At 38.9% G+C, this 22,750-nt stretch overlaps 1 protein-coding gene across 10 annotated transcripts in view; it reads left to right on the top strand.

Moving 5' to 3' along the window:
* The window catches only part of Caprin2 (caprin family member 2), a 53,315-nt gene extending 34,627 nt beyond the window's left edge, over positions 1 to 18,688 (top strand). For 7 of the 10 annotated variants that reach the window (XM_010628965.1, XM_033763523.1, XM_010628966.1 and 4 more), the window contains 9 exons: positions 992 to 1,114; positions 1,752 to 1,833; positions 2,910 to 2,974; positions 6,855 to 7,001; positions 10,765 to 10,933; positions 12,217 to 12,402; positions 13,342 to 13,442; positions 15,871 to 15,934; positions 17,764 to 18,688. In XM_010628965.1, coding sequence (XP_010627267.1) covers positions 992 to 1,114; positions 1,752 to 1,833; positions 2,910 to 2,974; positions 6,855 to 7,001; positions 10,765 to 10,933; positions 12,217 to 12,402; positions 13,342 to 13,442; positions 15,871 to 15,934; positions 17,764 to 18,332 — 1,506 coding nt within the window. In that variant the 3' untranslated portion in view covers positions 18,333 to 18,688. Of the gene's footprint in view, positions 1 to 991; positions 1,115 to 1,751; positions 1,834 to 2,909; positions 2,975 to 6,854; positions 7,002 to 10,764; positions 10,934 to 12,216; positions 12,403 to 13,341; positions 13,443 to 15,870; positions 15,935 to 17,686 lie in introns of all 10 variants that reach the window. The other 3 variants (XM_010628964.3, XM_010628968.3, XM_010628967.3) reach the window with 3 other exon arrangements.
* The last annotated feature ends 4,062 nt before the right edge of the window (positions 18,689 to 22,750 follow it).

The raw sequence follows: 22,750 nt of genomic DNA, 5'->3' as shown, positions 1-22,750 counted from the left end.
TGAAGCAGGAGATTTGAAAATTTGAGCCCAACCTGGGCAATTTAGGGACATAGTGAGACCCTGTCTATAAGTGAATAAATCAATGGACTGGGGGTGAAGTTCAGTGTGAAGGCCTGGGTTTATTCCATACTACTGAAAAAAAGAAAAAAGTAATTATAAAATGTCAGTTAGGTATAATTCAAAGTATAGAGAACTTTTAAGCAATTTAGCATGAGAGCCAACCACCTCATAAACATGAGTAGCCCTCAAGAGTATAATTAACTTTTCAATAAAATATTACAAAGTATTTCCTCAATTCTAAGGTATATGTGTGTGTATATAAAACATTATATCATAATACTTTGGAAATAAAATTTATTGTAAAATTAGGTTGTATGTTTAATATGATAGTAATTTTTGCCTGGGGGGGATAAGTTTTTGTTGTATGTCATGGTCAGTGGCGTCTTATCACAGAGAACATAGTGGTGTCTGCAATGAAAACACTCTTTAAAAAAAAAAGATTTTTTTTTTTTAAATTTTTTTATGTTTTGGGGGTACCAGGAATCAAACTCGGGCCCTTGTGCTTGCAAGGCAGGCACTGACTGGAACCACTGAGCTAAATCCCTAGCCCAATAGCAGTCTCTTTTTAAAGGGAAGGCTCAGAATTACAGAACTCACTTGCTAAGAGTGTTTTCATTGCAAAAAAAAAAGAATGAAAATGGTTTGGGCCAGGGATTTAGCTCAGTGGCCGCCTGCCTCGCAAGCACAAGGACCTGAGTTCAATCCTCAGTACCAAAAAAAAAAAAAAAGGAGACTGCTATTAACATTTTTTCTGAAGGAGTATGAAACTATTTAAAGCTTGCTTAAATTATCTAGAAAATGTATTTATGTGGAAATTGTTTATTTGTGATAAATGAGCATTGTTATTTGATTTAAGATGCAATGGTTAAAAAAAAAAAGATGCAGTGCTATCCTGAGTTTCCCTTTCACACATGCTGCGTTTGTTTTACAGGTGCCTAAGCCCGTGCCTCAGCCTCTAGATTCTTCCTCTGCCCTTCCAAAGGATCCAGTACTAAGGAGAGAAAAACTGCGGGATCTGATGACCCAGATTCAAGGAACTTGTAATTTTATGCAAGTATGAGCCATTAAAAAAGTAATCTCAAATGATATTTGTGGGCTGCTACCTTTCAGTCTGAAGCATTACAGGGAAATTGCTGTGTGTGGACCCCGCTGCCCAGAGTAGCTTGAGTCCTGGCTCTGATAGCTCTCTTCTGGATGCACGTTAAGTCACTCTCTGCCCTTTTTTCTTTGATAATATGAAGATAATGATTCTATCTCCTTAGTTTGTTATAGTTTTAATATTTGACATACCTAAAGGTTTGGCAGTTGCTTTATTTTTTGCAGTGTTGGAAATCAAACCCTTGCACAGGCCAGGCAAGTGCTCCAAACTGAGCTACATCCCCAGCTCAGACAGTCACTTTAGAGTTTAATTTTTACTCTTAATTTCTTTTTCTATAAAGACTGTTTTTAGCATCTTTACATAGTTATTAGCTAGATACTGTACATTTCTTTTTTTTAAACTCGGGATCGAACTTAGGACCTTGTGCTTGTGAGGTGGGCATTGGCACAACTGTACTAAATCCCTGGCCCTATATACTGTACTTATAAGATAATAGATTATGGCCAACACCATGAATAATTAGAAGGTAATACCTTTTAAAATGAATACTGTAATCTTTGTTCCTATTCATTATTAAAATTTTTGTTTTTAGGAATCTGTTCTGGATTTTGACAAACCTTCAAGTGCAATTCCATCATCACAACCTCCTTCAGCTTCTTCAGGTAGCCCAGTAGGTATGTAATCTTTCTAATGATTTAGAGCAAATAGTTTTAGAACAGTTGTTTTTTTTACAAATTGTCTATTCTGCTTAGCTTAAGGGTTAAACTAAATATGTCTCTGTTAATCTAACTGTACCTATTGACCATTATATATGAGTCGTATATGGATACATTACTTTTAAGACTTTAATGTGCTTAATGACTTGTTTGTATTTTTTGGAGAATGTCTCTAGATGGGTGAATAGAAATGCTCAATTCTATTTTTGTGATTTTTTAATATTTTTCCTGGAGTCATTTCTGTCCAGGCCTTACTTGACTCCTTTCTAGTGTTGAGGCTTTGGGTCCCTAACTGTGAGTGAGATTAACACAGTAACCAGCAGTGGAGCCTGGGTTTGACTTGACCTGATGCTTCCATCCTCAGGCTCTTTGCTCTGTGCTGGTTTCTCTCAGGCAGGGGTGACGTAGCCAAAGCCGCCGCCCAGCTATAGTGAGCAGCGTGAAGGAGCGCAAGTCTGGCACAGTGCTTCCTGGGTGAGGGAAGGAGAATAAATACAGAGGAAGTAAGTGCAGTGATAGCTACTAACAAGAACCCAGGCTGGAAGCTGTGTGCCTGAAAACACATTCATGTGCAACACCAGAGGGGAAAATCTAAATAGCTTGCTTTACAGCTTGTGTATTGGTTAATTACTATTTATGATAACTCAGATTTTATATTCTAGATTTCTTTTTTTTTGGTACTGGGGATCAAACTCAGGTCCTTGTACTTGCAAGGCAGGCAGTGGAAGCACTGAGCTAAATCCCTGGCCCTATGTTCTAGATTTCTATTACCAGTTATTTTTAAAAGTCATAGTTCTGTTTTTGGAAGCCTTGAAATTCTGTTTTTACCCATTTAACCTTAAAGCATCAAGTATCACCGATGAACTTAGTGTTTCTGACTGTGTGGACTTCTTTGGCTGTTTAAGTTCTTGTAGAAGGTGCATGGTGGACGTCTAGTTGGTGCTTTTTCTGTAAAATGTAAGTTTTAGTTTATTCCAGGTTCATTGATGTGCATTAACTTTTCTCTCCCCTCCATAATGCTTGGTTTATTTCAGTTTCTGCAGTATCCACAGAGCAAAATATGACCACTCAAAGTGATTTTCTTCAAGAGCCATTACAGGTAACTTCTCCAAATTCGTCTTTCGTTGACTTTTCTAAGTTATTTAGAGAAAGACTTCTTGCTTTGGCAAGAATGATAGACTGATTGCAAGGGATCTAAGTTATTAAAAATGTTCTAGGTTTTTAGATTAAACCTCACAAGATTCTTCAGTGACTATGCTGAAAGCATCAGTTATAATAGAGAAAGTTAGCTGATTCTAATAAGGACAGCAAGCCTTAAGAATTCAGAGGTACATTGTCTGAGAATTTTACTTTATTACTGGGCTCTATAAATCACTTAGTATAATACATCAGTATTATAGAAGATCTGAAGAAAGAAAATAATTGTTTCAGGTCTCTTGGTTAACCAGTTCTTTTCCTCCCCTCTGAATATTTCACATTCTGAAGAACTAATTTTCAAAGAGTAAATTTAGAAATACAAAGGGATAGCCAGGTGCAATGATGTGTGCCTGTATTCCAGGACTTGGGAGGCTGAGGCTGGAGGATCCCAAGTTCCAGCCCATCCTGGGCAACTCATTGTCTTGGCAAGGCTTTATCTCAAAGAAGGGCCAAGTTTGTAGCTCAGTGGGTTCAGTCCTGAGTACTGCAAACCAAAACACAAAGGATCAAGTTATTGATATGTCTGAATGCCATATTGCATTTCCATTAATGGTAGTTAAGCTTCACTGGCTTTCTGGTGATGACTTTTTAAAAAGTTTTCTCAGTATCTCTCTGACAATTTTCTCGACTGTAGCTTTTTGACAGAAGTTAAGTATTTTGGTTGGCTCAATAGTTGTACTATTCCCTTCCAAAAATATAACTGTCTATGGTGGTTTATGTGTAGTTCAGTAAGTTGGGGTGCAGTTGTGTTTGTCCAGGAGAGTGTGTTGATGAGGTTGTGCTGCATCCTCCACTCTAGCACTGTTTCACTGGAGGAGTCCTTTGTGTCTGCTCCAGGTGTTGGGTTTCTGTGGAAGGCCTTGCATTGACAACCACTGATCTGCCTAGTGAGGAGTTCTTAGGTGCAGGCCTGTAGGACGCCTGCATCAAAATCCTCCAATCTCTTGTAAAAATACATATTTTTAGGTTTTACCTGAGACAGCACTTTAGGCCTGTTCTAATCATTTATATTTTTAATAAGTGCCCTGGATGAAGCTGTATTCGTATTTGGAACCACTGGTCTCAAATACCATGTTTACTCACTAATACTCAACTGCTTCTAGCTGGTGTACTTAAAGAGCAAGAGCTGCTGCTTCTAATGAATCTGAATAGAAAGAATATGTGTCTTTATTTTCATTTTGTTGTTGCTGTTTGTTGTTGTTGTTTTTTTTTTTTTGAGACAGTGTCTTTGAGGCTGCCGTGGAACCATTGTGTAGCCCAGGCTGGTCTTGAACTCACAGCGATCTTCCTATCTCAGCCCTATCAAGTGCTGGGATTACAGGCATGTGCCACCATGCCTGGCTGTTAAGCTTTTTTTTGTGAGGCTGAGGATCAAGCTGTAGACCTTGCGTGTGCTAAGGACTATACCACTAAGCTATACACAGCCTCTTGCAGTGACCTTTTAAGTAAAACTTCAGTCTACTAAAGCTCAAGTATCAAATGACCGAGAGAATGTAATGTAGCATCTCTGACAAGGGGAGCTTTGTTAGTGGTGTTAAGTTACGTCCATACAACACCCAGTCACATTTATTTTGGGCACTTAGGGTTTTAATGAGAAGCACAGAAGAAAGGCATATTTTTAGAAACATTCCAATCTCATAATAGTTGTAAATTTTTTGTTGAATCAAAGTTATGCCTATTTAGGTATATAAAATGTTCTAAAATAATTCAAATTTTTCTTCCCATAAGTGCTTTATTAAGCGTGGTCCTTACTCTTTTTCTAGTTGCGTGTCATGAAGGTCCCTTTGTAAGGCTGTGGATGGGTATATAGCTTCTCTGCTATTTGGTTACTACTTGTTAGTTTCCAGTTCACCTGTTATACTGCTTGAGCTTCTGGGAACTGCACAGAAGCACTTAGATGAAAGGGTTGGAATCACTCACTTCAGACTGCTGTTGCCCGAGTTTTAGTTGTGTGCTATATTCTAGTATCTGTTGTGCTGTAGCTTTCCTCCCTAGCTGCTCTTAGTGTTTCATTGGTCACAGTGGTCACAGCCTTAGTGTCGACTGTGCTTGCTCTTGAATTTTATTTTGTATATTCTCTCAACTTCCAAGTTTCACTAGAATTTTGGTGCCATGTGGTTTTATGTAGAGTGTATTCTGTTCATCCTTGGAACAGCAAGGCTCGTGGAGTGGAAGTGGAGTTGTGATGGCCTGTAGTGTGGATGTGCCTGGACTTACTTCAGTGACTGCTGTGAAGGCCTCATTGGAAGCCTAGCCCCGGGCCGAGAATCTGGATGAGTGAGAGTGGGATCATCAGAAGGGTAGTTTGTGCCCAGTTCTGGAATGGCAGTGTAGCAGACTGTTGGATTTGAATCTTACCTCCTACACTTAGTTTTAGTGTGATCCTGGGCAAATTGACCTTTCTGTGTGTGATTGTCAATAAGATAGGGTTGTAGCTACCAAGCAGGCTCAGGGTGAAGTGCCGGGCACTAAGAATGCCAGTAAGAGGAGCATTAGGAAGCCTAGGTCCCAAGAAGTACAAAGTGAACAAAATGTACCTTTCACAATACTTTAAATCTTCCTGTGTCTAGGCTGCTTCTTCTTCAGGTACTTGTAATTGAAATGCTTGGTTGGTTTCTACTGATCAGGCTTCTTCGGGCTCTGAAACAGAGTTTATGACCTCAGAGACTCCTGAGGTAGTATAAGATCAGTTGTCTTGATTTCTTTTCTGTTTCAAAGAATAGAGGAGCCAGTTTATCTTACAAATTTACAAGCATGATTAGTTGAAAGATAAAACATATTTATTAATGCATTCGTTTCTATAGATATTTGGTTCTGGCTCTTACACAGGGAACATTCTTGTAATTTTGCCATATAAATAGATTTATTAGTGTATTGCCTTATCTACTGCTGTAAATGTCAGTTTTTAATATAAAAAAGTAAAAAGTTTCATATAGGATTAGGTCAAGTTTCTCAACTGAAGGAATACTTAGAAAAATCACATTTGTATAACTGAAGACAATTTTTATAATATTGATATTAGCACTGATCCAGTTAAAATGATCCAGTTTCTTTTTAGGTTTTGCTTTCAGTTTTAAGTTACAGCTTTTGCTATTGAGCAAATTCTTGAGATATAGTTGGATAGGATGAATTTTGGGATGCAGTTTAGCAACTGTTAGGTTTTATTTTGGACTGAACTATTATACATAGAGAAGACTGTCTTCCCTGTAAAATATAAAAAAGTCAGTATAAATAATCATGTTTGTGGTGCTGACTTGGTGTAAATTGAGATAAATTGTTTTCTCATTTTCAAAAACAGTCAGTGATTGTTACCATGCTTGTCTGTTTCATATTTTGGTTGGGATTGGTTTTGATATCTGTTGAAGGCTTTGACATCTTAATCTGTTATGTCAAAACTTGCCTGTTCTCTTTGATAGAAGTTGCTTAAGTTAGATGAGTGTTAGTTTTCTTTTTTAGGCAGCTGACTTAGAAATATACCAATAAGTCTTTAAAATAGCGAAACATTAGCACTTACAAAAGAATTAACCTAAGTTCATCCCCTCACTTGTTAGACTGCTTATTAGTGGGACTTTTTCATCTAGTCAGCAAGCTGTGCACAGGAAATACTAGTGTGCATCCTCAGCAATTGAGATGGGAAATTGTAAGCAAAAGCTAGTCTCGTGCATTCCTGTGCCCAGTGTCATCCTAAAGAACTTGCTGACTTATGCCAGAGTGGGGTTTAGAGTAAGTTAACAGCTTGTGACGTGGCAGGTGATTGCTGATGCTGCATTTCTCCTCCCCAGGCAGCAGTTTCCCCAAGCAAGCCACCATCTTCACTGGCTTCTCCAAGTCCTCCCACGTCAAAGGGCTCTGAACAGGGCTTCCGGTCGCCTGCAGCAAGCAGTAGTTCAATAACAATTAACACAGCACCCTTTCAAGCCATGCAGACAGTGAGTATGGAACGGGCAGGAACGATGGTTGCAGTTCATGATTCCTTCCACTTGAGTGATTATTTCTCTCACATCTGTTAATTGGTACTTTGTGACAACTTTTCCTTTTATATTACTCTTATTTATAGGGATGGTAGAATTTACATTTGTCCTATGGAAATATTGCTTGTAAAACAGTATTGAACCTGGAAGCTAGAGACCCTAGAGTATTGAGTGGGTTTTTTCTCAGAGCATTGTTCGCTCTGAAAATTAGGCAGAGCTGCGGATTCATATCAAGCAAATGTAATGTGTGGCTGATTTAATCAACAGCAACACTCACCCCCCCCCCGAAGGAATATGTAGGTGAGAAATCTAATTTCTAACAATAGCTAAATAATACTGATCATTCCTAATAGTGAATTAGGAGGTTTCCTAGCATTGGTACCTGGAAATACAGGGCATACACACTTGAGCCTTGATCTTATGCAGGTTCTTGAAAATTTGTTCCTGTTTTTGTGTGATATTTTGAATTATGTATTCCTCTACAAATTTTAGTTTAAAACTTTAAAAAAAAGATAATGTTGCAGCTAGATTTGTATGTTTATTCTCAAAACATGGACTAGCATAAAAAAGTTCCTTTTGTGGAGGGGACCCCTTAGCGGGCCAGAGAGTACCTTTGCTTATGGCACTGATGTCCCACAGCAGCTGCTTCAGAGGGCACAGGAAACAGCACAGTGCAGGGAGAGATGCCTGAGGGCTCAGACATGGAGGTCACTGACCTGTTCATGTGGCTCTTGGCCAGTTTGAATGTTTTCATTTCCTTGCTTTCTCTCTCCCTATTAGTCCATCCTGTGCAGTATTTCCACACTGGGTTTACTGGCTTTTTCTTTTGCCTCATTAAAAGCGAACAGTGACCCATTACAGAATGGCATTGAGTCCTGTGCCGTTCTGAGTACGTTTTGAAGTCGTGTATAACTTGGCAGACACGTGCCCTGGGCTTGCCTTGCTCATTCTTGTCATAGTATGGACTGTCTTCCCTTTCCTCCCTGTCTCCTCTTTCTGTCTGAAGCCTGTCCAGTTCAAGTTGGCTTTCATTCATTCACTTATGAAACAAGTAGTTATGAATCCAGCCACTACTTTTCATCACTGGGATTTTAGTAATGAAAGAAAAAGTGTTGCAGCTAGATTTATGAAGGAGGAATAGGAGCAGAGAGCTAGAGAGTAATAGAAGTGTTCCTTCATAAATTATGTCTGAGTCTAGAAGGTGACTTTCTGCCATATGGTAAAAACTCAGTGAATAGTACATTTCACTTATTTTTAATTTTGAGAAAGAATTCCTTTCTCCTATAGCTTCTATTCTTTGGTGTCATTTCTGTAGAGAATCAAATGGAATTGTTTCTTTTTTTTTAAACCCTATACAGAATTTTAATTTTAATTGACATTTTGCTCAAATGTAGAGAGCAGTGAAAATTTTAATGGCCCGATGTTGGAATCTTACAAACAAAATCTTTGGGTCAAATAGTGACATTAAAAAGAAAAAAATCAGTGCTGTCCTTCAATGGAGCATAAAGATTTCAATTTCATTACAACAATCTAGCACCTTTAAAATAATTACAATTATTAAATATGACAGTTACCATTTCAACAAAGGAAAAATAATCCATTTTCACCAACAGTTCAGACTAACACCAGCACTTTCAAAGTTGAAATTAAATTCATGTAAACACTCCAGCCTGCACAGTGGCCATGCACTTCTTAGGTGAACCCTCCACATTCATGGCTAATAAAGGGATCCTGCTGCATCTCTTAGATTCCCGATCTGAAAGGCTATCATGAGTTTAAAGCCAAGGGCTGCACAAACTAAACAGTACAAAGCAGATTAACGCTTGAGCAGGACAGGGCCCTTGTTCTGATGGGCCAGCGAGGAACATTTTTAGACCTTCTAGGCCAAGGGTGCACATGATAACAGGCCTACCTGATGCAACCCTGACTTCGGGGGGGGCATCTGAGAATACAGCCAGGTGTAGGTGAGGAATGGTGCCCTAAACTGCCTACAGTAGACACTGATTTGCAACTGGAACATTCTAGGTCAGTGACAGAGAACTTTAGAGCTTTCAATGATAGAAACACCCTGCTGGGCCACATGTGCCCTGTGTTTACCACCCCTATTCTAGGTCAATTCAGTATAATAACCTGTCCTCCTTAATGCATTATAACTGAATGGCTCTAAAGAGGGAATGCCTACAAGGTTAGCTTCCCTCCTGTTTCAAGCATTAATAATTAGTCCTAGGGCCGGGGATTTAGCTCAGCAGTTCAGTGGCCTGCCTTGCAAGCGCAGAGACCCGAGTTCGATCCCCGGTACCACAAAAAAAAAAAAAAAAAAAAAAAAAAAAAAGTCCTTTTCAGGGGGGTTCTTAGAGACACAGTATTAGAATTTTTTTTTCTCATGAGCGTTATATCTTTACACTAAACCTTGGAGTTTCAGGCCTTACTTTTAACAAGTACAGCCATTCAAAAAGGAACATTGATAAGCAGACTCAGCAACTAGTTATTTGCATGATGATGTTAGGAAAATATCATTGCTAGGTTTCTTCTAAATCGCTTAGCATTTACCAGCTATCCAGACCAAAGGACATTTCCAAGTAGGAAGGCCCTGATTCCAGCTTCTCCACTGGCATCATAGCTTATTCTGTTCCCCAAAACTTGCAGCAGAACTTGCTTGGCATCATCGACGTTGAATGGGCTTGTAGATGCAAAATGCCCTAAGGATGACAGTCACCAGTAGGGAGCTGAAAATGGTCCCCAGTAACTCCATACGCAGCATAGCATATGGTCGACTCCACTCCAGTGGCTGCACCTGGCTTGGGGCCTTCACCAGCCCTACCTGGAATTGTTTCTTCCTGGGGTAAAATGTATGTAACATAAAATTCACTATTTAATCACTCAGAGTGTGATTCTGTGGCACTAAGTATGTTCACAACGCTGTGCAGCCATTGCACTATTTCCAGAATTTTTTATGATAACCAGAAGTACTGTGCTCATTAAATAATAATTCCCTATTTCTCTCCCTCCACAGTCCATCTCTACTTTCTATGAATTTACCTACTTTAGGTTTCTCATATAGGTGAAATTATGCAATATTTTTCTTTTGATCTGGCTTGTTTCACTTAGCATGTTTCTGAGGTTCAACTATATTATAGTATGTGTTAATTTCATTTCTTATGGACAGCATTTCATTTTATGTATGTACCTCATTTTGTTTATTTAGTTCTTTGTTGATGAGCTCTTGGGTTGTTTTAACCTTGTGCTTATTACGAATAATGCTGCTATGTACATGGGTGTACACTATGTATTCAAGTCCTTGTTTTCAGGTATTTGGGGTATATACCTGCAAGTGAAACCAATGTATCATGTGGTAATTTATGTTAATCTTTGGAAAAGTTTCCAGACTTTTTCACAATGGTTGCACCACTGTATATTTCAGTGCATGAGGGGTCCAGTTTCTCCACGTCCTTGCTATCATGTATTTCCTGTCTTTTGGTAGTAGCCATCCTAATGGGTATGATGTGGTATCTTACTGAGGTTTTGATTTGTATTTTCGTAATGAGTAATGAGGTTGAGCATGTTTTCACATACTTATTAGCTACTTACCTTCAGAGAAATGTTTTTGAAACTTTTGATCATCAATAGAAGTTTTAGAATATTGTGGGTTTTTGCTGGATGGTCCCCTTAGCTGTTTCCTATGAACTTTCACAAATGGCTGAGTGTACCCTTCTCTTTCAAGGTATTTAATGTTAATGCACCGCTGCCTCCACGGAAAGAACAAGAAATAAAGGAATCCACTTATCCACCTGGCTACAATCAGAGTTTTACTACAGCAAGTACACAAACACCACCCCAGTGCCAACTGCCAGCTATACATGTAGAACAGACTGCTCTGTCTCAAGAGACTGGTAAGGTCTTTGCATATGATATTTTGAAAACTTAGATAACAACTAATTTAATAGTAAGTCTATAGGGATACCTTCCAAGTTCTTTTCTGACTAGTAACCATTATTTCTTCACATCCAAAAGTGTTGAGAAAGTTGTAATGTCTTTCTTCATATTGAATAAAGTTGACCTTTTAGTTTTGACTTAGAGATAGAATTTAGATAGTTTGATTTAACCTTATTGACTATGTGTTAATCTAATTGTTTTGATTATTCTAGACAGTAATTGAGGTTGATAGGGCGCTGTAGCTGCTTTTGTGAAGATTTTGAAACCATTTTGTTAATCCTTTCTGTGGCTGGTTATCTGGCAGTTTTTACCTCTCTCTTATGTAAAACATTTATTAATATGAAGATACAATGTAATATGCTTATTATACTATTTCTTAGAGACAGACTTTTGCTCTTTATGCTGCTATAAATTGTGAAAGAAAAGGTAACTTTGTACTTATGTCTTAATTTAAGAAGCACCTTTTGGATTTTTAGTCACCTTTTGGATTTTTAGTCTTGATATTTTAGTCCCACATGAAGTTTTCTAAAACTTAAGCCTGAGCATTGTAGGTGCTTTTTAATCAAATAATAAAGAGACAGTAAATGTAACTTCCTGGATTTAGCCACAAAGGACCTTATTTTGTTCTCACCTGTAGTGTTGACCTTATTCTGTTTTCACCTGAAGCAGTGATTTAAATAAAGGATCTGTTTGTTATATGATTTCTTTTAAAATTCATTTCCTCTTCCTAATCTGGATTATTTAGCTTATTTTTAAAATTGTGATAAAATATACATACATAAAAGACCATTTTAACTGTTTATAATCATATTGTTCTGTGGCATTAACTACAACCAAAGTATTTGCAACCTATCCAGAACTTTTTCATCTTTCCCAGATAAAACTTAATGTCCCCTTCACACTAATACCTTCTTCTCTTTTCATCCCTGGCAGCTACCATTCTACTTAATGGCTGTGAATTTGACTACTTTAGGAACTTCACATGAGTTGCATTATATATTTGTCCTTTCAAAACTGCCATATTTCACTTAGCATAGTATCTTCAAGGCTCATTTGTATTGTAGCATGTGTCAAAATTTCCTACCTTTATAAGGTAGAATAATTGCATTTCAAATATACACATGTGTGTGAATTTTTTTTAAAGGGGAGAAATATATTAAAGGTATTTTGACTATTGCATGTGAAGAGTATTAGACTTTTATTACCATTTAACTTTTTGACTTTAAAATGTTTCCTTAAGCTGCAAATTATCATCCTGATGGAACTATTCAAGTAAGCAATGGTAGCCTTGCCTTTTACCCAGCACAGATGAATGTATTTCCCAGACTCACACAGCCATTTGTCAGCAGTCGGGGATCTGTGAGAGGATGTGCTCGTGGTGGGAGATTACTCACGAATTCCTATCAATCTGCTGGCAGTTATAAAGGTGTGCTCTCGATCAACTTCTGATTTTATAGAATTGGTTTGTCTGTAAATGTACCTGACTCCAGCTATTTTTACCTTATTTTGTTTCCTTTGTCATTGGTATTTATACTATAATAGAGATTTCTTTATTAGTGATTCAAAGAATATTTTTCAGTATACCTTTTCTCTATAACAACTTTTAAACTATAAAAAGCATTAATTCTGCGCCTTATTGAAGTAGAAAGAATGATCATCTTGTCTTGTTTTTCAAGGGATGAATTTTGGTTTACACATTTGAATAGTTTTTATTTTGTTAACTGATTTTGTTAAAAATATGTCATGAAAGATAAACTCTTTTTCTAAAGTTATTTGTCTGCCAGTTAATACTGCAGGAAAGAACATAGAATTTGAGACTATAATTGTAATATTCTTTTAAGTTTTAGTTATGATTACATGTATTCTGGTCACTGCGTGGTAGTAGCAAAAATATTACTTGAGACAGAGAGGCCTTACATACCTGTGCCCTACCACCAACCTTTCCCAGTCCTCACCTGCATTCCAGGAGTAGTACTTTTTTTTGTACTGGGGATTGAATTTGGGACTTTGCGCTTGTGAGGCAGGTAGCAGAACCACTGAGCTAAATCCCCGGCCCCAGAAGTAGTAAATTTCTAAACCTGACTTATTTGAAGTGAGCCGTATTTTCCCCCCCTCGTACTGGGGTTTGAACTTAGAACCTTGCACTTGCGAGGCAGGTGCATTAGTGCCACTTAGCTAAAGTTCAGCCCTGGCCCTGAAGTCAGCCATATTTTACAAATATGTACTTTGCCGTCGAAGCAGTTTTAGTATACCTTTTCTTAAGGTATAAATCTAACGATGGCATTATAGAATCAGTTTAACTCTTAAGGTTGTATAGTTTATTATGCTTTTGCCTATCATTTTATGTAAGTTTTTTGTTTATTAGGTTTTGATACTTATAGAGGACCTCCTTCCATTTCCAATGGAAATTATAGCCAGCTGCAGTTCCAAGCTAGAGAATACCCTGGAACACCTTATTCCCAAAAGGTGAGTAAGAACAGTCATAGGTGAAGAGTAGTACAGTTGTTGATGTTAGCTGGTGTTTAAACTATATAATGGGTCATCATTTATTTTGTAGACAATTACTTAGTTATACAACTACTAGTGAGTCTTGTGGAGGGTTGGGTTGAGATCTTTTCCAATCACCCAAGGAGGATAAATGTCAAATGCTGGTTATATTGAATTGAAAAGTTGTTAAGGACTTTATTAATCATAGTATTTATATTAACTTCTCCACCTTAAGAGAAACTGTGGTTCAGAGTTAAATTGTGTAAGGTCACTCAACAGGTAAATGGTAGAGCTAAGATTGGAATATGTTTTTAGCCCCAGCTCAAGACCCTAACTTTCCTATATCACCTTCAGCTCAGTGTGCCTAACTATTGAGTGTATCAGAATTATTTTTTGTAAGCTTGTTTTTCTGATTTGAATGACTGCAGATTTCCTGTACTGACCGACAGAATGTTAGACGTTCCGTTTTTTTGTATTTTATTTATTAAGTTTTGAGACAGGGTTTGCTGGCACTGCACTCCTCACGTACCAGTGGCTGGCTTCCACCTCCGGCCCCAGGTGGGTTACAGGGATGCGCCACCACTTTAGTGAGCTTTGGCAGGGTGGGGTATTGCTCAGTGGCACCGCACCTGTCTGGCAAGAGCAAGGTCCTGAGTTTGATCTCTCTTACTGCAAGGAAAAAAAATACCTTGGCAACCTCATAGATGATCCCAAACTTATGATAATTTGGCTTAATTCATTTTTCCCTTTGTGGTGGTGTGAGAAGGATATGCATACATTGCGAACCCTACTTCAGAGTTTGAATTTCGATTTTTCGGGCTCTTGATGTGGTGTGATACTCTGCAGTGATCTGTCATCCATGTGCACATAAGGGTGAAAAACCATACTCTAGTGTACTGTGTTGCTCAGCTGCAGTGTTGGGAAGGTTAAGTATTAAATCCTTTTTTTACTTAAAATATTGTCAGTTTATGATGGGCTTATGCGAACATGCCTGTCGGAAGCTGGGGTGCGTCTGTGTGTGGTACCCTACTGGGCAAGGCTGTAACCTGAAACACCTGTGCTTGAAGTGCTGCCAGGTGTGAGGCAGAATAGGCGTCTGTATGGAGGTGGTACTGAAAAGAGCGAACGCCTTGGAATTGAAGTGACTTGGCTTTGACCCCTGGTTTCACCACTTCTCTTGCCTTATGTGCCCTTGGGCCTATGTTTTAACCTGCTGAACTCTAGTGCCTCGTCAGTTCGGTATGGACTTGACTGTTAGCTATTCATCTAACAGGATTGTGAGGCTTCCTCCATGAGGTGCTGAGAAGATTAAGGAACTAATACATGCAACTGCTTAGCACCACAGTGCTGAGACTGTACCAAGCGTGCATATAGTAGCTGTTAGTACATGAACCCCAGGGGCTGTGTGTGAAGAGAGGGTATTGATTAATACAGACTTAAGTAATGAAACTATCTGTTCATAACAGGATTTCAGTATTTTTGTGTTATGCTTTAAATTTCTTTGAGGAAACATAATACATTGATAATACCTGGTGTAATCTCATCACTCTGGGAGGCTGAGACAGAAGGATCACAAGTTCAAGCCCAACCTGAGCAACTCAGTGACTTAAAGGCCCTGTCTCAAAATTAAAAATAAATATTATAATTATCATAATAATAATGAAAAAAATCTGGGAATGTAGCTCAGTGCAAAGGCAGTAGATTTGATTACCACTACCAGAAAAAAAGGGAAGGGAAGGTAGAAAGGGGAAAGGAAAATAAATTGATAACAGTTGCTACCGAGAAGAGGACTGGAAATTTGGATTGGGATTATTCGTATCTTCTTGCCCTATTTTTTCATGAATTGCATGGAGACTGATGCCATTCATACTTAGGAGTCAGTTGGAAGTCTTGCCCCTGAACCTTCATTCTTAATGTTTTGGATCATATTTTTAGGCACTAAGTACATTTACACAATATAGTCTTTTCAATTCCACTGTCCCTAAACAAAAACCCTAAAGAGAACCCCCTCACCCATTGTAGTTTATACTGGTCTTCACAGTTTGACTTATAAATGCAGGAACAAAGAGGCCTGTGCTCTTGTTCTTGCTTTATTATGTCCTCTTATATTGAGGCAAGAGACAAAGGGCCAGGCTGTGCTTCTGAATTGCTATAATTCCCTAGTATTGTGACTTGTATCTAGTGCTCTCGGACTGCTTTACTGCTTTGTATTAACCTCATTGGTCAGGCTAATGAACAGATGAAGCAGTATCTCCACTGTTAGCCTCGATTTGTTTCTCCTGGTGTTTGGGAACTTCTGAGCATCTTCTACTGCTGGGGGACTTTAATCTTATAAATACACTTACCAATCAGTAATTATTGTCTTGCATTTTTGGTGCTAACATGAATATTCGTGTGTTTCTTTTAGGATAATTTCCAGCAGTGCTATAAGCGAGGAGGGACACATGGTGGTCCTCGGGCAAATTCAAGAGGTAAGAAGTATTAAGTGTTGTTTATTTACCCAAAACATAATTGTAGTTCATTTTGTACTCTGTCAAGCTCCCCCCAAAATACAGTGCTTTTAGTATTTATCTTGAGGTTTTCAGTTTGCTTAACTGTAATACTAAAGGAGATACTAGATTACTAGATAGGCTATGGAAGCCAAGTGTCAACCAGAACATGATTTGACCTTAGACATATATTAATTGAGCTGACTTCATATAGTTTCAAGATGGTGGTTTTTATAATAACATGGTAATGGGTACTTTTGTGTCAATACATGCATATATTCAAATAAGCAATGATTAAAATACAGTGACTTGGGCTGGGGATTTAGCTCAGTGGTTCCGGAGCCTGCCTTGCATGCACAAGGACCCAAGTTCAATCCCCAGCACCACAGGGAAAAACAACAAAAAAAACAACAGTGAGCCTGGCGTGGTGGTGCACGCCTGTAATCCCAGCACTTGGGAGGCTGAGGCAGGAGGATTGCTGTGAGTTCAAGACCAGCCTGGGCTACATAGTGAGTTCCAGATCAGTCTCAACTACATAGTGAGACCCTGTCTCAAAACAAACAAATAACAGTGACTTGAAGCAAGAGCAATTTATTTAATAATACTTTTAAAAATGTATACCAACTATTAAAAGATTCAGTGTAATTGAGAAAGAATTAGTGAAGACAGCTAAAAAAAAAATAATTTTTTTTAAGTGCTGGGCTTGAACTGAGGACCTTGTGCTTGTAAGGCAGACTCAGTGCCACTGAGCTAAATCCCCAGCCCTGAAGATAACTAATTTTGTCACAGGAAAACAATCTTTTCACTTTGAGAAAATAGCCAATATTCACAATGCTTTTGCATTACATTCGAGCAATGTTGTGGTCTCTTAAAACATTAACATTTTTCAGCTGGGTTTGGTGGCACACCCTGCTAAAAATTTTTTTCACATTAACTTGGAAATAAGCATTTGCTAGGTATGGTGAGGCACATCTGTAATCCCAGCACTCAAGAGGTTGAGAGAGTATTGCTGTGAATTTGAGGGCAGCATGGGTTATGTAGTGAGTTCAAGACCCACCTTAATTACAGAGCAAGACTGTCTCAACCCCTCCCAGTAAATAAATAAACATCATCATGGTGCTTAGTGCCATCAAAATATATTTGAATGACTAGTAGCAAGTAGTTCTAAAAGTTATTATTATTATTATTTTTTTTTGGTACTGGGGATCAAACTCGGGACCTTGCGCTTATGAGGCAGGTGGGTAGAACTACTGAGCTAAATCCCTGGCCCCTAAAAGTTAATTTTTTATGTAATATAAATTTTCTGGAGCTCTTTTATGTTAGCTGCTTTGAGTAGAATAGTGATTACTGAGCAATTAGCTGATTAGCTTAATGAGAGTTATGATTAAAGATGAAAAGTGTCCAACTTGGATTTTATTTTTTGCTAATTTTAATTGGTTGTGGTAAGTTACCCAACTTTTGGGGGGCACATTTCTTGTTTTTTGGTACTGGGGATCGAACTTGGGTCCTTGTGCTTGCGAGGCAGGCGGTGGAATCACTGAGCTAAATCCCCAGCCCCTTGGGGGGCACATTTCTTAATCTTAAAGGCAATTAAACAAGATTATCTAGGTCCCTTCTAGCTTTAGATAGTATTACCAAAATCTATTACCAGAAAATCTAGGAAAGTATAATTTAGCTACATTTATTGCTTTTGTTTTGGAATTTACTCTAAAATGTGTCTTTGTCTTGTTTCAGTAGCCAACTAATGTTAAATATTGTGTTCGAATCTAACTGCTTCATTATGAGAAACTCATTGTTGCTAATAAAAACAGCAGGGTGGAGTGATTCTTCTCAGGTGAGCAGCCCAGAAAGAGACAACGAAACCTTCAACAGTGGTGACTCTGGCCAAGGAGACTCCCGTAGCATGACCCCTGTGGATGTGCCAGTGACAAACCCTGCCGCCACCCTACTGCCAGTCCACATCTATCCCCTGCCTCAGCAGATGCGTGTTGCCTTCTCAGCAGCCAGAACCTCGAACCTGGCCCCTGGAGGCTTAGACCAACCCATTGTGTTTGATCTTCTTCTGAACAACTTGGGAGAGACGTTTGATCTTCATCTTGGTAGATTCAGTTGCCCAGTGAATGGCACTTATGTTTTTATTTTCCACATGCTAAAGCTGGCAGTGAATGTGCCGCTCTACGTCAACCTCATGAAGAATGAGGAGGTCTTGGTGTCGGCCTATGCCAATGATGGTGCTCCAGACCACGAAACTGCTAGCAATCATGCAGTTCTTCAGCTCTTCCAGGGAGACCAGATATGGTTACGTCTGCACAGGGGAGCAATTTATGGTAGCAGTTGGAAATACTCTACATTTTCAGGCTATCTTCTTTATCAAGATTGAAAGTCAGTACGGAATTGACAATAAAAGGGACGTGTTCACATTAATGAAGAAGTAGCTCTTGACCTGCTGACTGATGGCTTAGGAAAAATGTTCATTCTAGTGGAATGAGGAGGTCCTCACTTTTTTGTTTTCCTGCCCAGGTGAAAATTTTCAAGCTGAGTGACAGCACTAATCTGGCACTTCATAAATTGTGATGTAGCCTCACTAGTCAAGCTGTGAATGTACATTGTTTGCACTTAATCCTTAACTGTATTAATGTTCAGCTTACTAAACTGACTGCCTCAAGTGCAGACAAGTTACAATGCCTTGTTGTGCCTCAATAAAAAAGTTAACCTGCATCTTCATGTGCTCCCATTTGATTGAACATTTAGTTGAGGGGTAAGATGCCACAGTTTTAAAATTTATTAGTGATAACTGTATTCATACGTTTATGCTGTTACTTTAAAAGAAGACTTTTATACATAACAGTTCTTTCTGGGGTCACTTTTCTATGATACATCTCATTCATTGCAAGTTTTGATGTTTTTCCATGGGCCTTTAGTTTCTCTCTTTGGGTACCTGCTGCATGTACACTAATGCAAGATATAATAGGAGATACACAGGTAATGCTCGTCCTACCATCAGGAAGACATGCTTTCTTGTGGATCCTTGATTTAATTTGAGTAAGTCATCAAAAAGTCTATTTTTTGTGGTCAGGCAGTGCTTTTGTGCCTCGATTGCCACTTTGTAACTGATCTTAGATAATGTACCCCTGAAGTCTACATTTTTTAGTTATATGTGAAGGCTTTCGCTTATGTAAATGGGGGTGGTGCAGTGTGGAGTAGATGAAATTGAGCCAAGAACATACCTGTCTAAAAGACTGCTTGGCACATGCGCTTCTAACAGATAGCAGGTGCTGTGGTGTTTCCCCTATTTGAATGCCGCAGGGTTCTCTGTATGTGTACTGTCCCAAGCAGGGCAGGGGGTACTGCCAGAGGTTAGTGTTTATCTAGACATTAGATTTTCTTGTACTGCATGGTCTAAGCTTGTATAGCTTTCTCATTAATGACAGTAAATATTTTATGCCTCATTTACTTTTGTTTTTGAGGCAGGGTCTAGCTGTGTAGTTAAGATTAGCCTTAAACTCACTAGGTAGCCTGGGCTGGCCTCATGGTGATCCTCCTGCCTCAGCCTCTGGAGTGCTGGGATTACTGGCATGCACCACCACACCTGGCTTACCTCATATACTTTAAGAAATTATTTACAAAGGGATTTTGTTTCAGTATTCAGGATTCTATTAAGGATTGGAGGGTGTTCTTATCCATCAGATGTCTAGGTAAGGCAGAGATTTTTTTTTTTTTTTTTTTTTTTTTTTTTTTTGTGGTGCCAGGAATCAAACTTTTGGGGCCTTGTGCTTGGGAGGCAGGCACCAGAACCACTGAGCTAAATCCCCGGCCCATTGTTCGTATTCTTTATGATAGCCGTTCTGGCAGGAGTGAAGTAGACTCTCAGTGTATTGATTTGCATTTCCTTAATGGCTAAGAATGTTGAACATTTTTTCATATAGGACATTTGTATTTTGAGAATTCTCTGTTCAGTTCACTTACCCATTAATTGGGCTGAGTTTTTGTTTTTGGTGGTGGTCTTTATATATTTTAGACATTCTCAGAAGACTAGCTAGCAGAGATTTTCTCCCATTCTGTGGGCCATCCCTTCACTCTTGTTTCTTTTGGTGTGGAGAAGTTTTTAATTTGATAAAGTCCCATTTGTTGATTCTTGACTTGTTGTGCTGCTGGAGTCCTATTTAGGAAGTTTTTACCTGTGCCTGTGGCTTCAAGTATTTCCCTTATGTTTTCTCCTAGCACTTGAAAGTTTTCCAGTCTTACAATGGGTGTTTGCTACATTTTGATCTGATTTTAGTGCAGGGAAAGAGGTAAAGATCTAGTTTCAATCTTTCACATTCAGAGATCCATTTTTCCTAGCATTATTTGTTAAAGAGGCTATGTGGCCGGGTGTGGTGGTGCACGCCTGTAATCCCAGCACTCAGGAGGCTGAGGCAGGAGGATCACTGTGAGTTCAAGACCAGCCTGGACTACACAGTGAGTTCCAGGTTAGTCTCAACTACAGAGTGAGACCCTGTCTCAAAAACACAAACAAACAAAAACAACAGAAATAAAGAGGCTATGTGTTCTCAAATGTATGTTTGGCTCCTTTGTCAAAAATCAGGTGGCTGTAGGTACATCAGTTTTATTGTGTGTCTTCTGTTTTGCTCTGTGTCTGTTTTTGTGCCAGTGGTATGCTGTTTTTGTTACTTGAGTTTTGTGATGTAATTTGAAACCATGCATTGTTTTTTGTTTTTGAGACAGGGTCCTGGTGTGTAGTTCAGGCTGGCCTCAGACTTGCAGCAGTCCTCCTGCCTCAGCCTCGGGAGTGCTGGGATCGTAGGTAGTGTGCGCAACCACACCTGACAAATCAGGCATTGTGTTGCATCCATCCTGGCTCTTTTTGCTCAGGATTGCTTTGGGTCTTCTGAGTCATTTGTGTTTCATGTGATTTTAAGATTGTTTTTTCTAGTTCTGGGAAGCACAATATTGGTATTTTAATATGGATCACATTGAATATATAGATTGCTTTTGGTAATGTGGCCATCTGAATCCATGAACAAGGGATGTCTTTGATTTCTTTCTTCAGTGCTCTGCAATTTTTATTATAGAGGTCTTTTCACCTTCATGGTTAGGTTGATTCTTAGGTATTTTATTGTTTGAAGCTATTGTGATTGGTTTCTAAGGAGGGTCATTATTGGTAATAGGAAAGGTGTTGATTTTCATGTGTTAATTTTGTTATCCTGAGGGTTTGACCAGTTTAATGATGAGGGTATGATACATTGGAGGCCGATCAATCCTCCAAGCTGCCTAGAAAGGGGCACAGGCTGAAGAAAGACAATAAAGACATAGTTTTGAGGTACATGGGGGCTGGGAGGTCAGTGCCAGAGTGGACAAAGACAGAGACACTGTGAGCTAGCCATTATTTATGGGTACACACAGTAATTGGAAGGAGTATTGGGCAAAGCCTTCTTAAAATAGTAGATGGGACAAGATAAGTAGTAGGCTAATGAGGAACTTGTCCTTCCCCCAGGTGAAACTTTTTTTTTATTACTCGGTTCTCAAAGAACCAGGATATCTCCAGCTGGTATCACATTGCCTTTGATCATCACAGTGTCACAGGACCATTGAGGCCTCGACGTGTGTCCAGAGGTACACAGAGTTATTTTCTGCATACCACAGCTGACATTGGGCCTTAGTCCTGATCACACTTTAATTATGAAATGCTTTTCCCCAAATTAGGTAGAATGGCTCTTGACAGATCCCCCTTTTCATTTGCTTGTAGAAGTTGAATCATCATGATCTGTGCTTGCGACAATTTCAGATGTCGTCTCGTTGGAGCTCCTCTGCAGCAGACTGAGAGCAAAGAGACAGAATCCAATTACTACTGGCCTGACAATATACGACCAGAAATGATCCTTGAGATAATGGGATTCAGCTGATCAAGTGCATCAGAAAAGTTATCCCAGTTTTGAATCTGGTTATCAGAATCAGCAGTCTGTTAGGACATAGATAAAACTTCTTTCTGGAGGGCATCAGGATCTGTAGTTATATTTTTGTGCATTGCTCCTTGAACATGCTTTTTAACCTGTTCCCATGAGTGGCTAGATCATTTATAAGGTAAAGGAGTAATGCAAAATCAAGTAGTAATATAATGACATTTGAGGCCTTGTAGCTGTAAACTTTCAATCTGGTCTATCCAGAGAACAGTAGCCTCAAGCACACTTCTTTGGGACTGTAGCTTAGCATCTATAGAATACTATGTTTTCAGGCCTCATCAGTAGTCTTGGTCTAAATAACTGAAATGAGCTGTTTGAATGGAGTGGGATAAGGCAACAGAGGAAGCAGCTGTACTTGAAATCAGTAATACCAAAGAGATTGCCAGCAGTGATCAGTCCAGGATTCTTTTTGTTCTATGTATGAAATGATCAAGCAGGACTTGCAACAAATGAGCAGTAAGTGTATATGACCATGGTTCAGTTAAATTAACAGGAACCCATCCTCCTGGCATATGCCCTCTGATCATTAGAGATGTGTTTGGTACACATCTGAAGGGAGTACAGTGACTCGTGGTGCATTTTTTGACAGGTAAAAGTATTAGTATCCCAACGCTTGTTCCCAGACATGAAAACATATGGGCTACAGATACATATGGGGTTTTGGACAGGCCAGTAATACTCTGTTAGCAGTATAGTGTTGGGGCCAGTCATTTAGCTGAGTGGTGCTGCTGCCTGCCTTGTAAGTGCAAGGTCCTGAGTTTGATTCCCAGTACAAAAAAGTATAGTGGGCAAGAATCTGATTTTAAATCATTACCCTAAGCTTCCTTCAATATATAGG

Source organism: Fukomys damarensis, unplaced genomic scaffold (assembly GCF_012274545.1).
Source record: "Fukomys damarensis isolate Sample0158 unplaced genomic scaffold, DMR_v1.0_HiC HiC_scaffold_15, whole genome shotgun sequence".
NCBI lineage: Eukaryota > Metazoa > Chordata > Mammalia > Rodentia > Bathyergidae > Fukomys > Fukomys damarensis.
The sequence above is the reverse complement of the archived record's forward strand: the minus strand, read 5'-3'. Positions and strand labels throughout refer to the sequence as shown.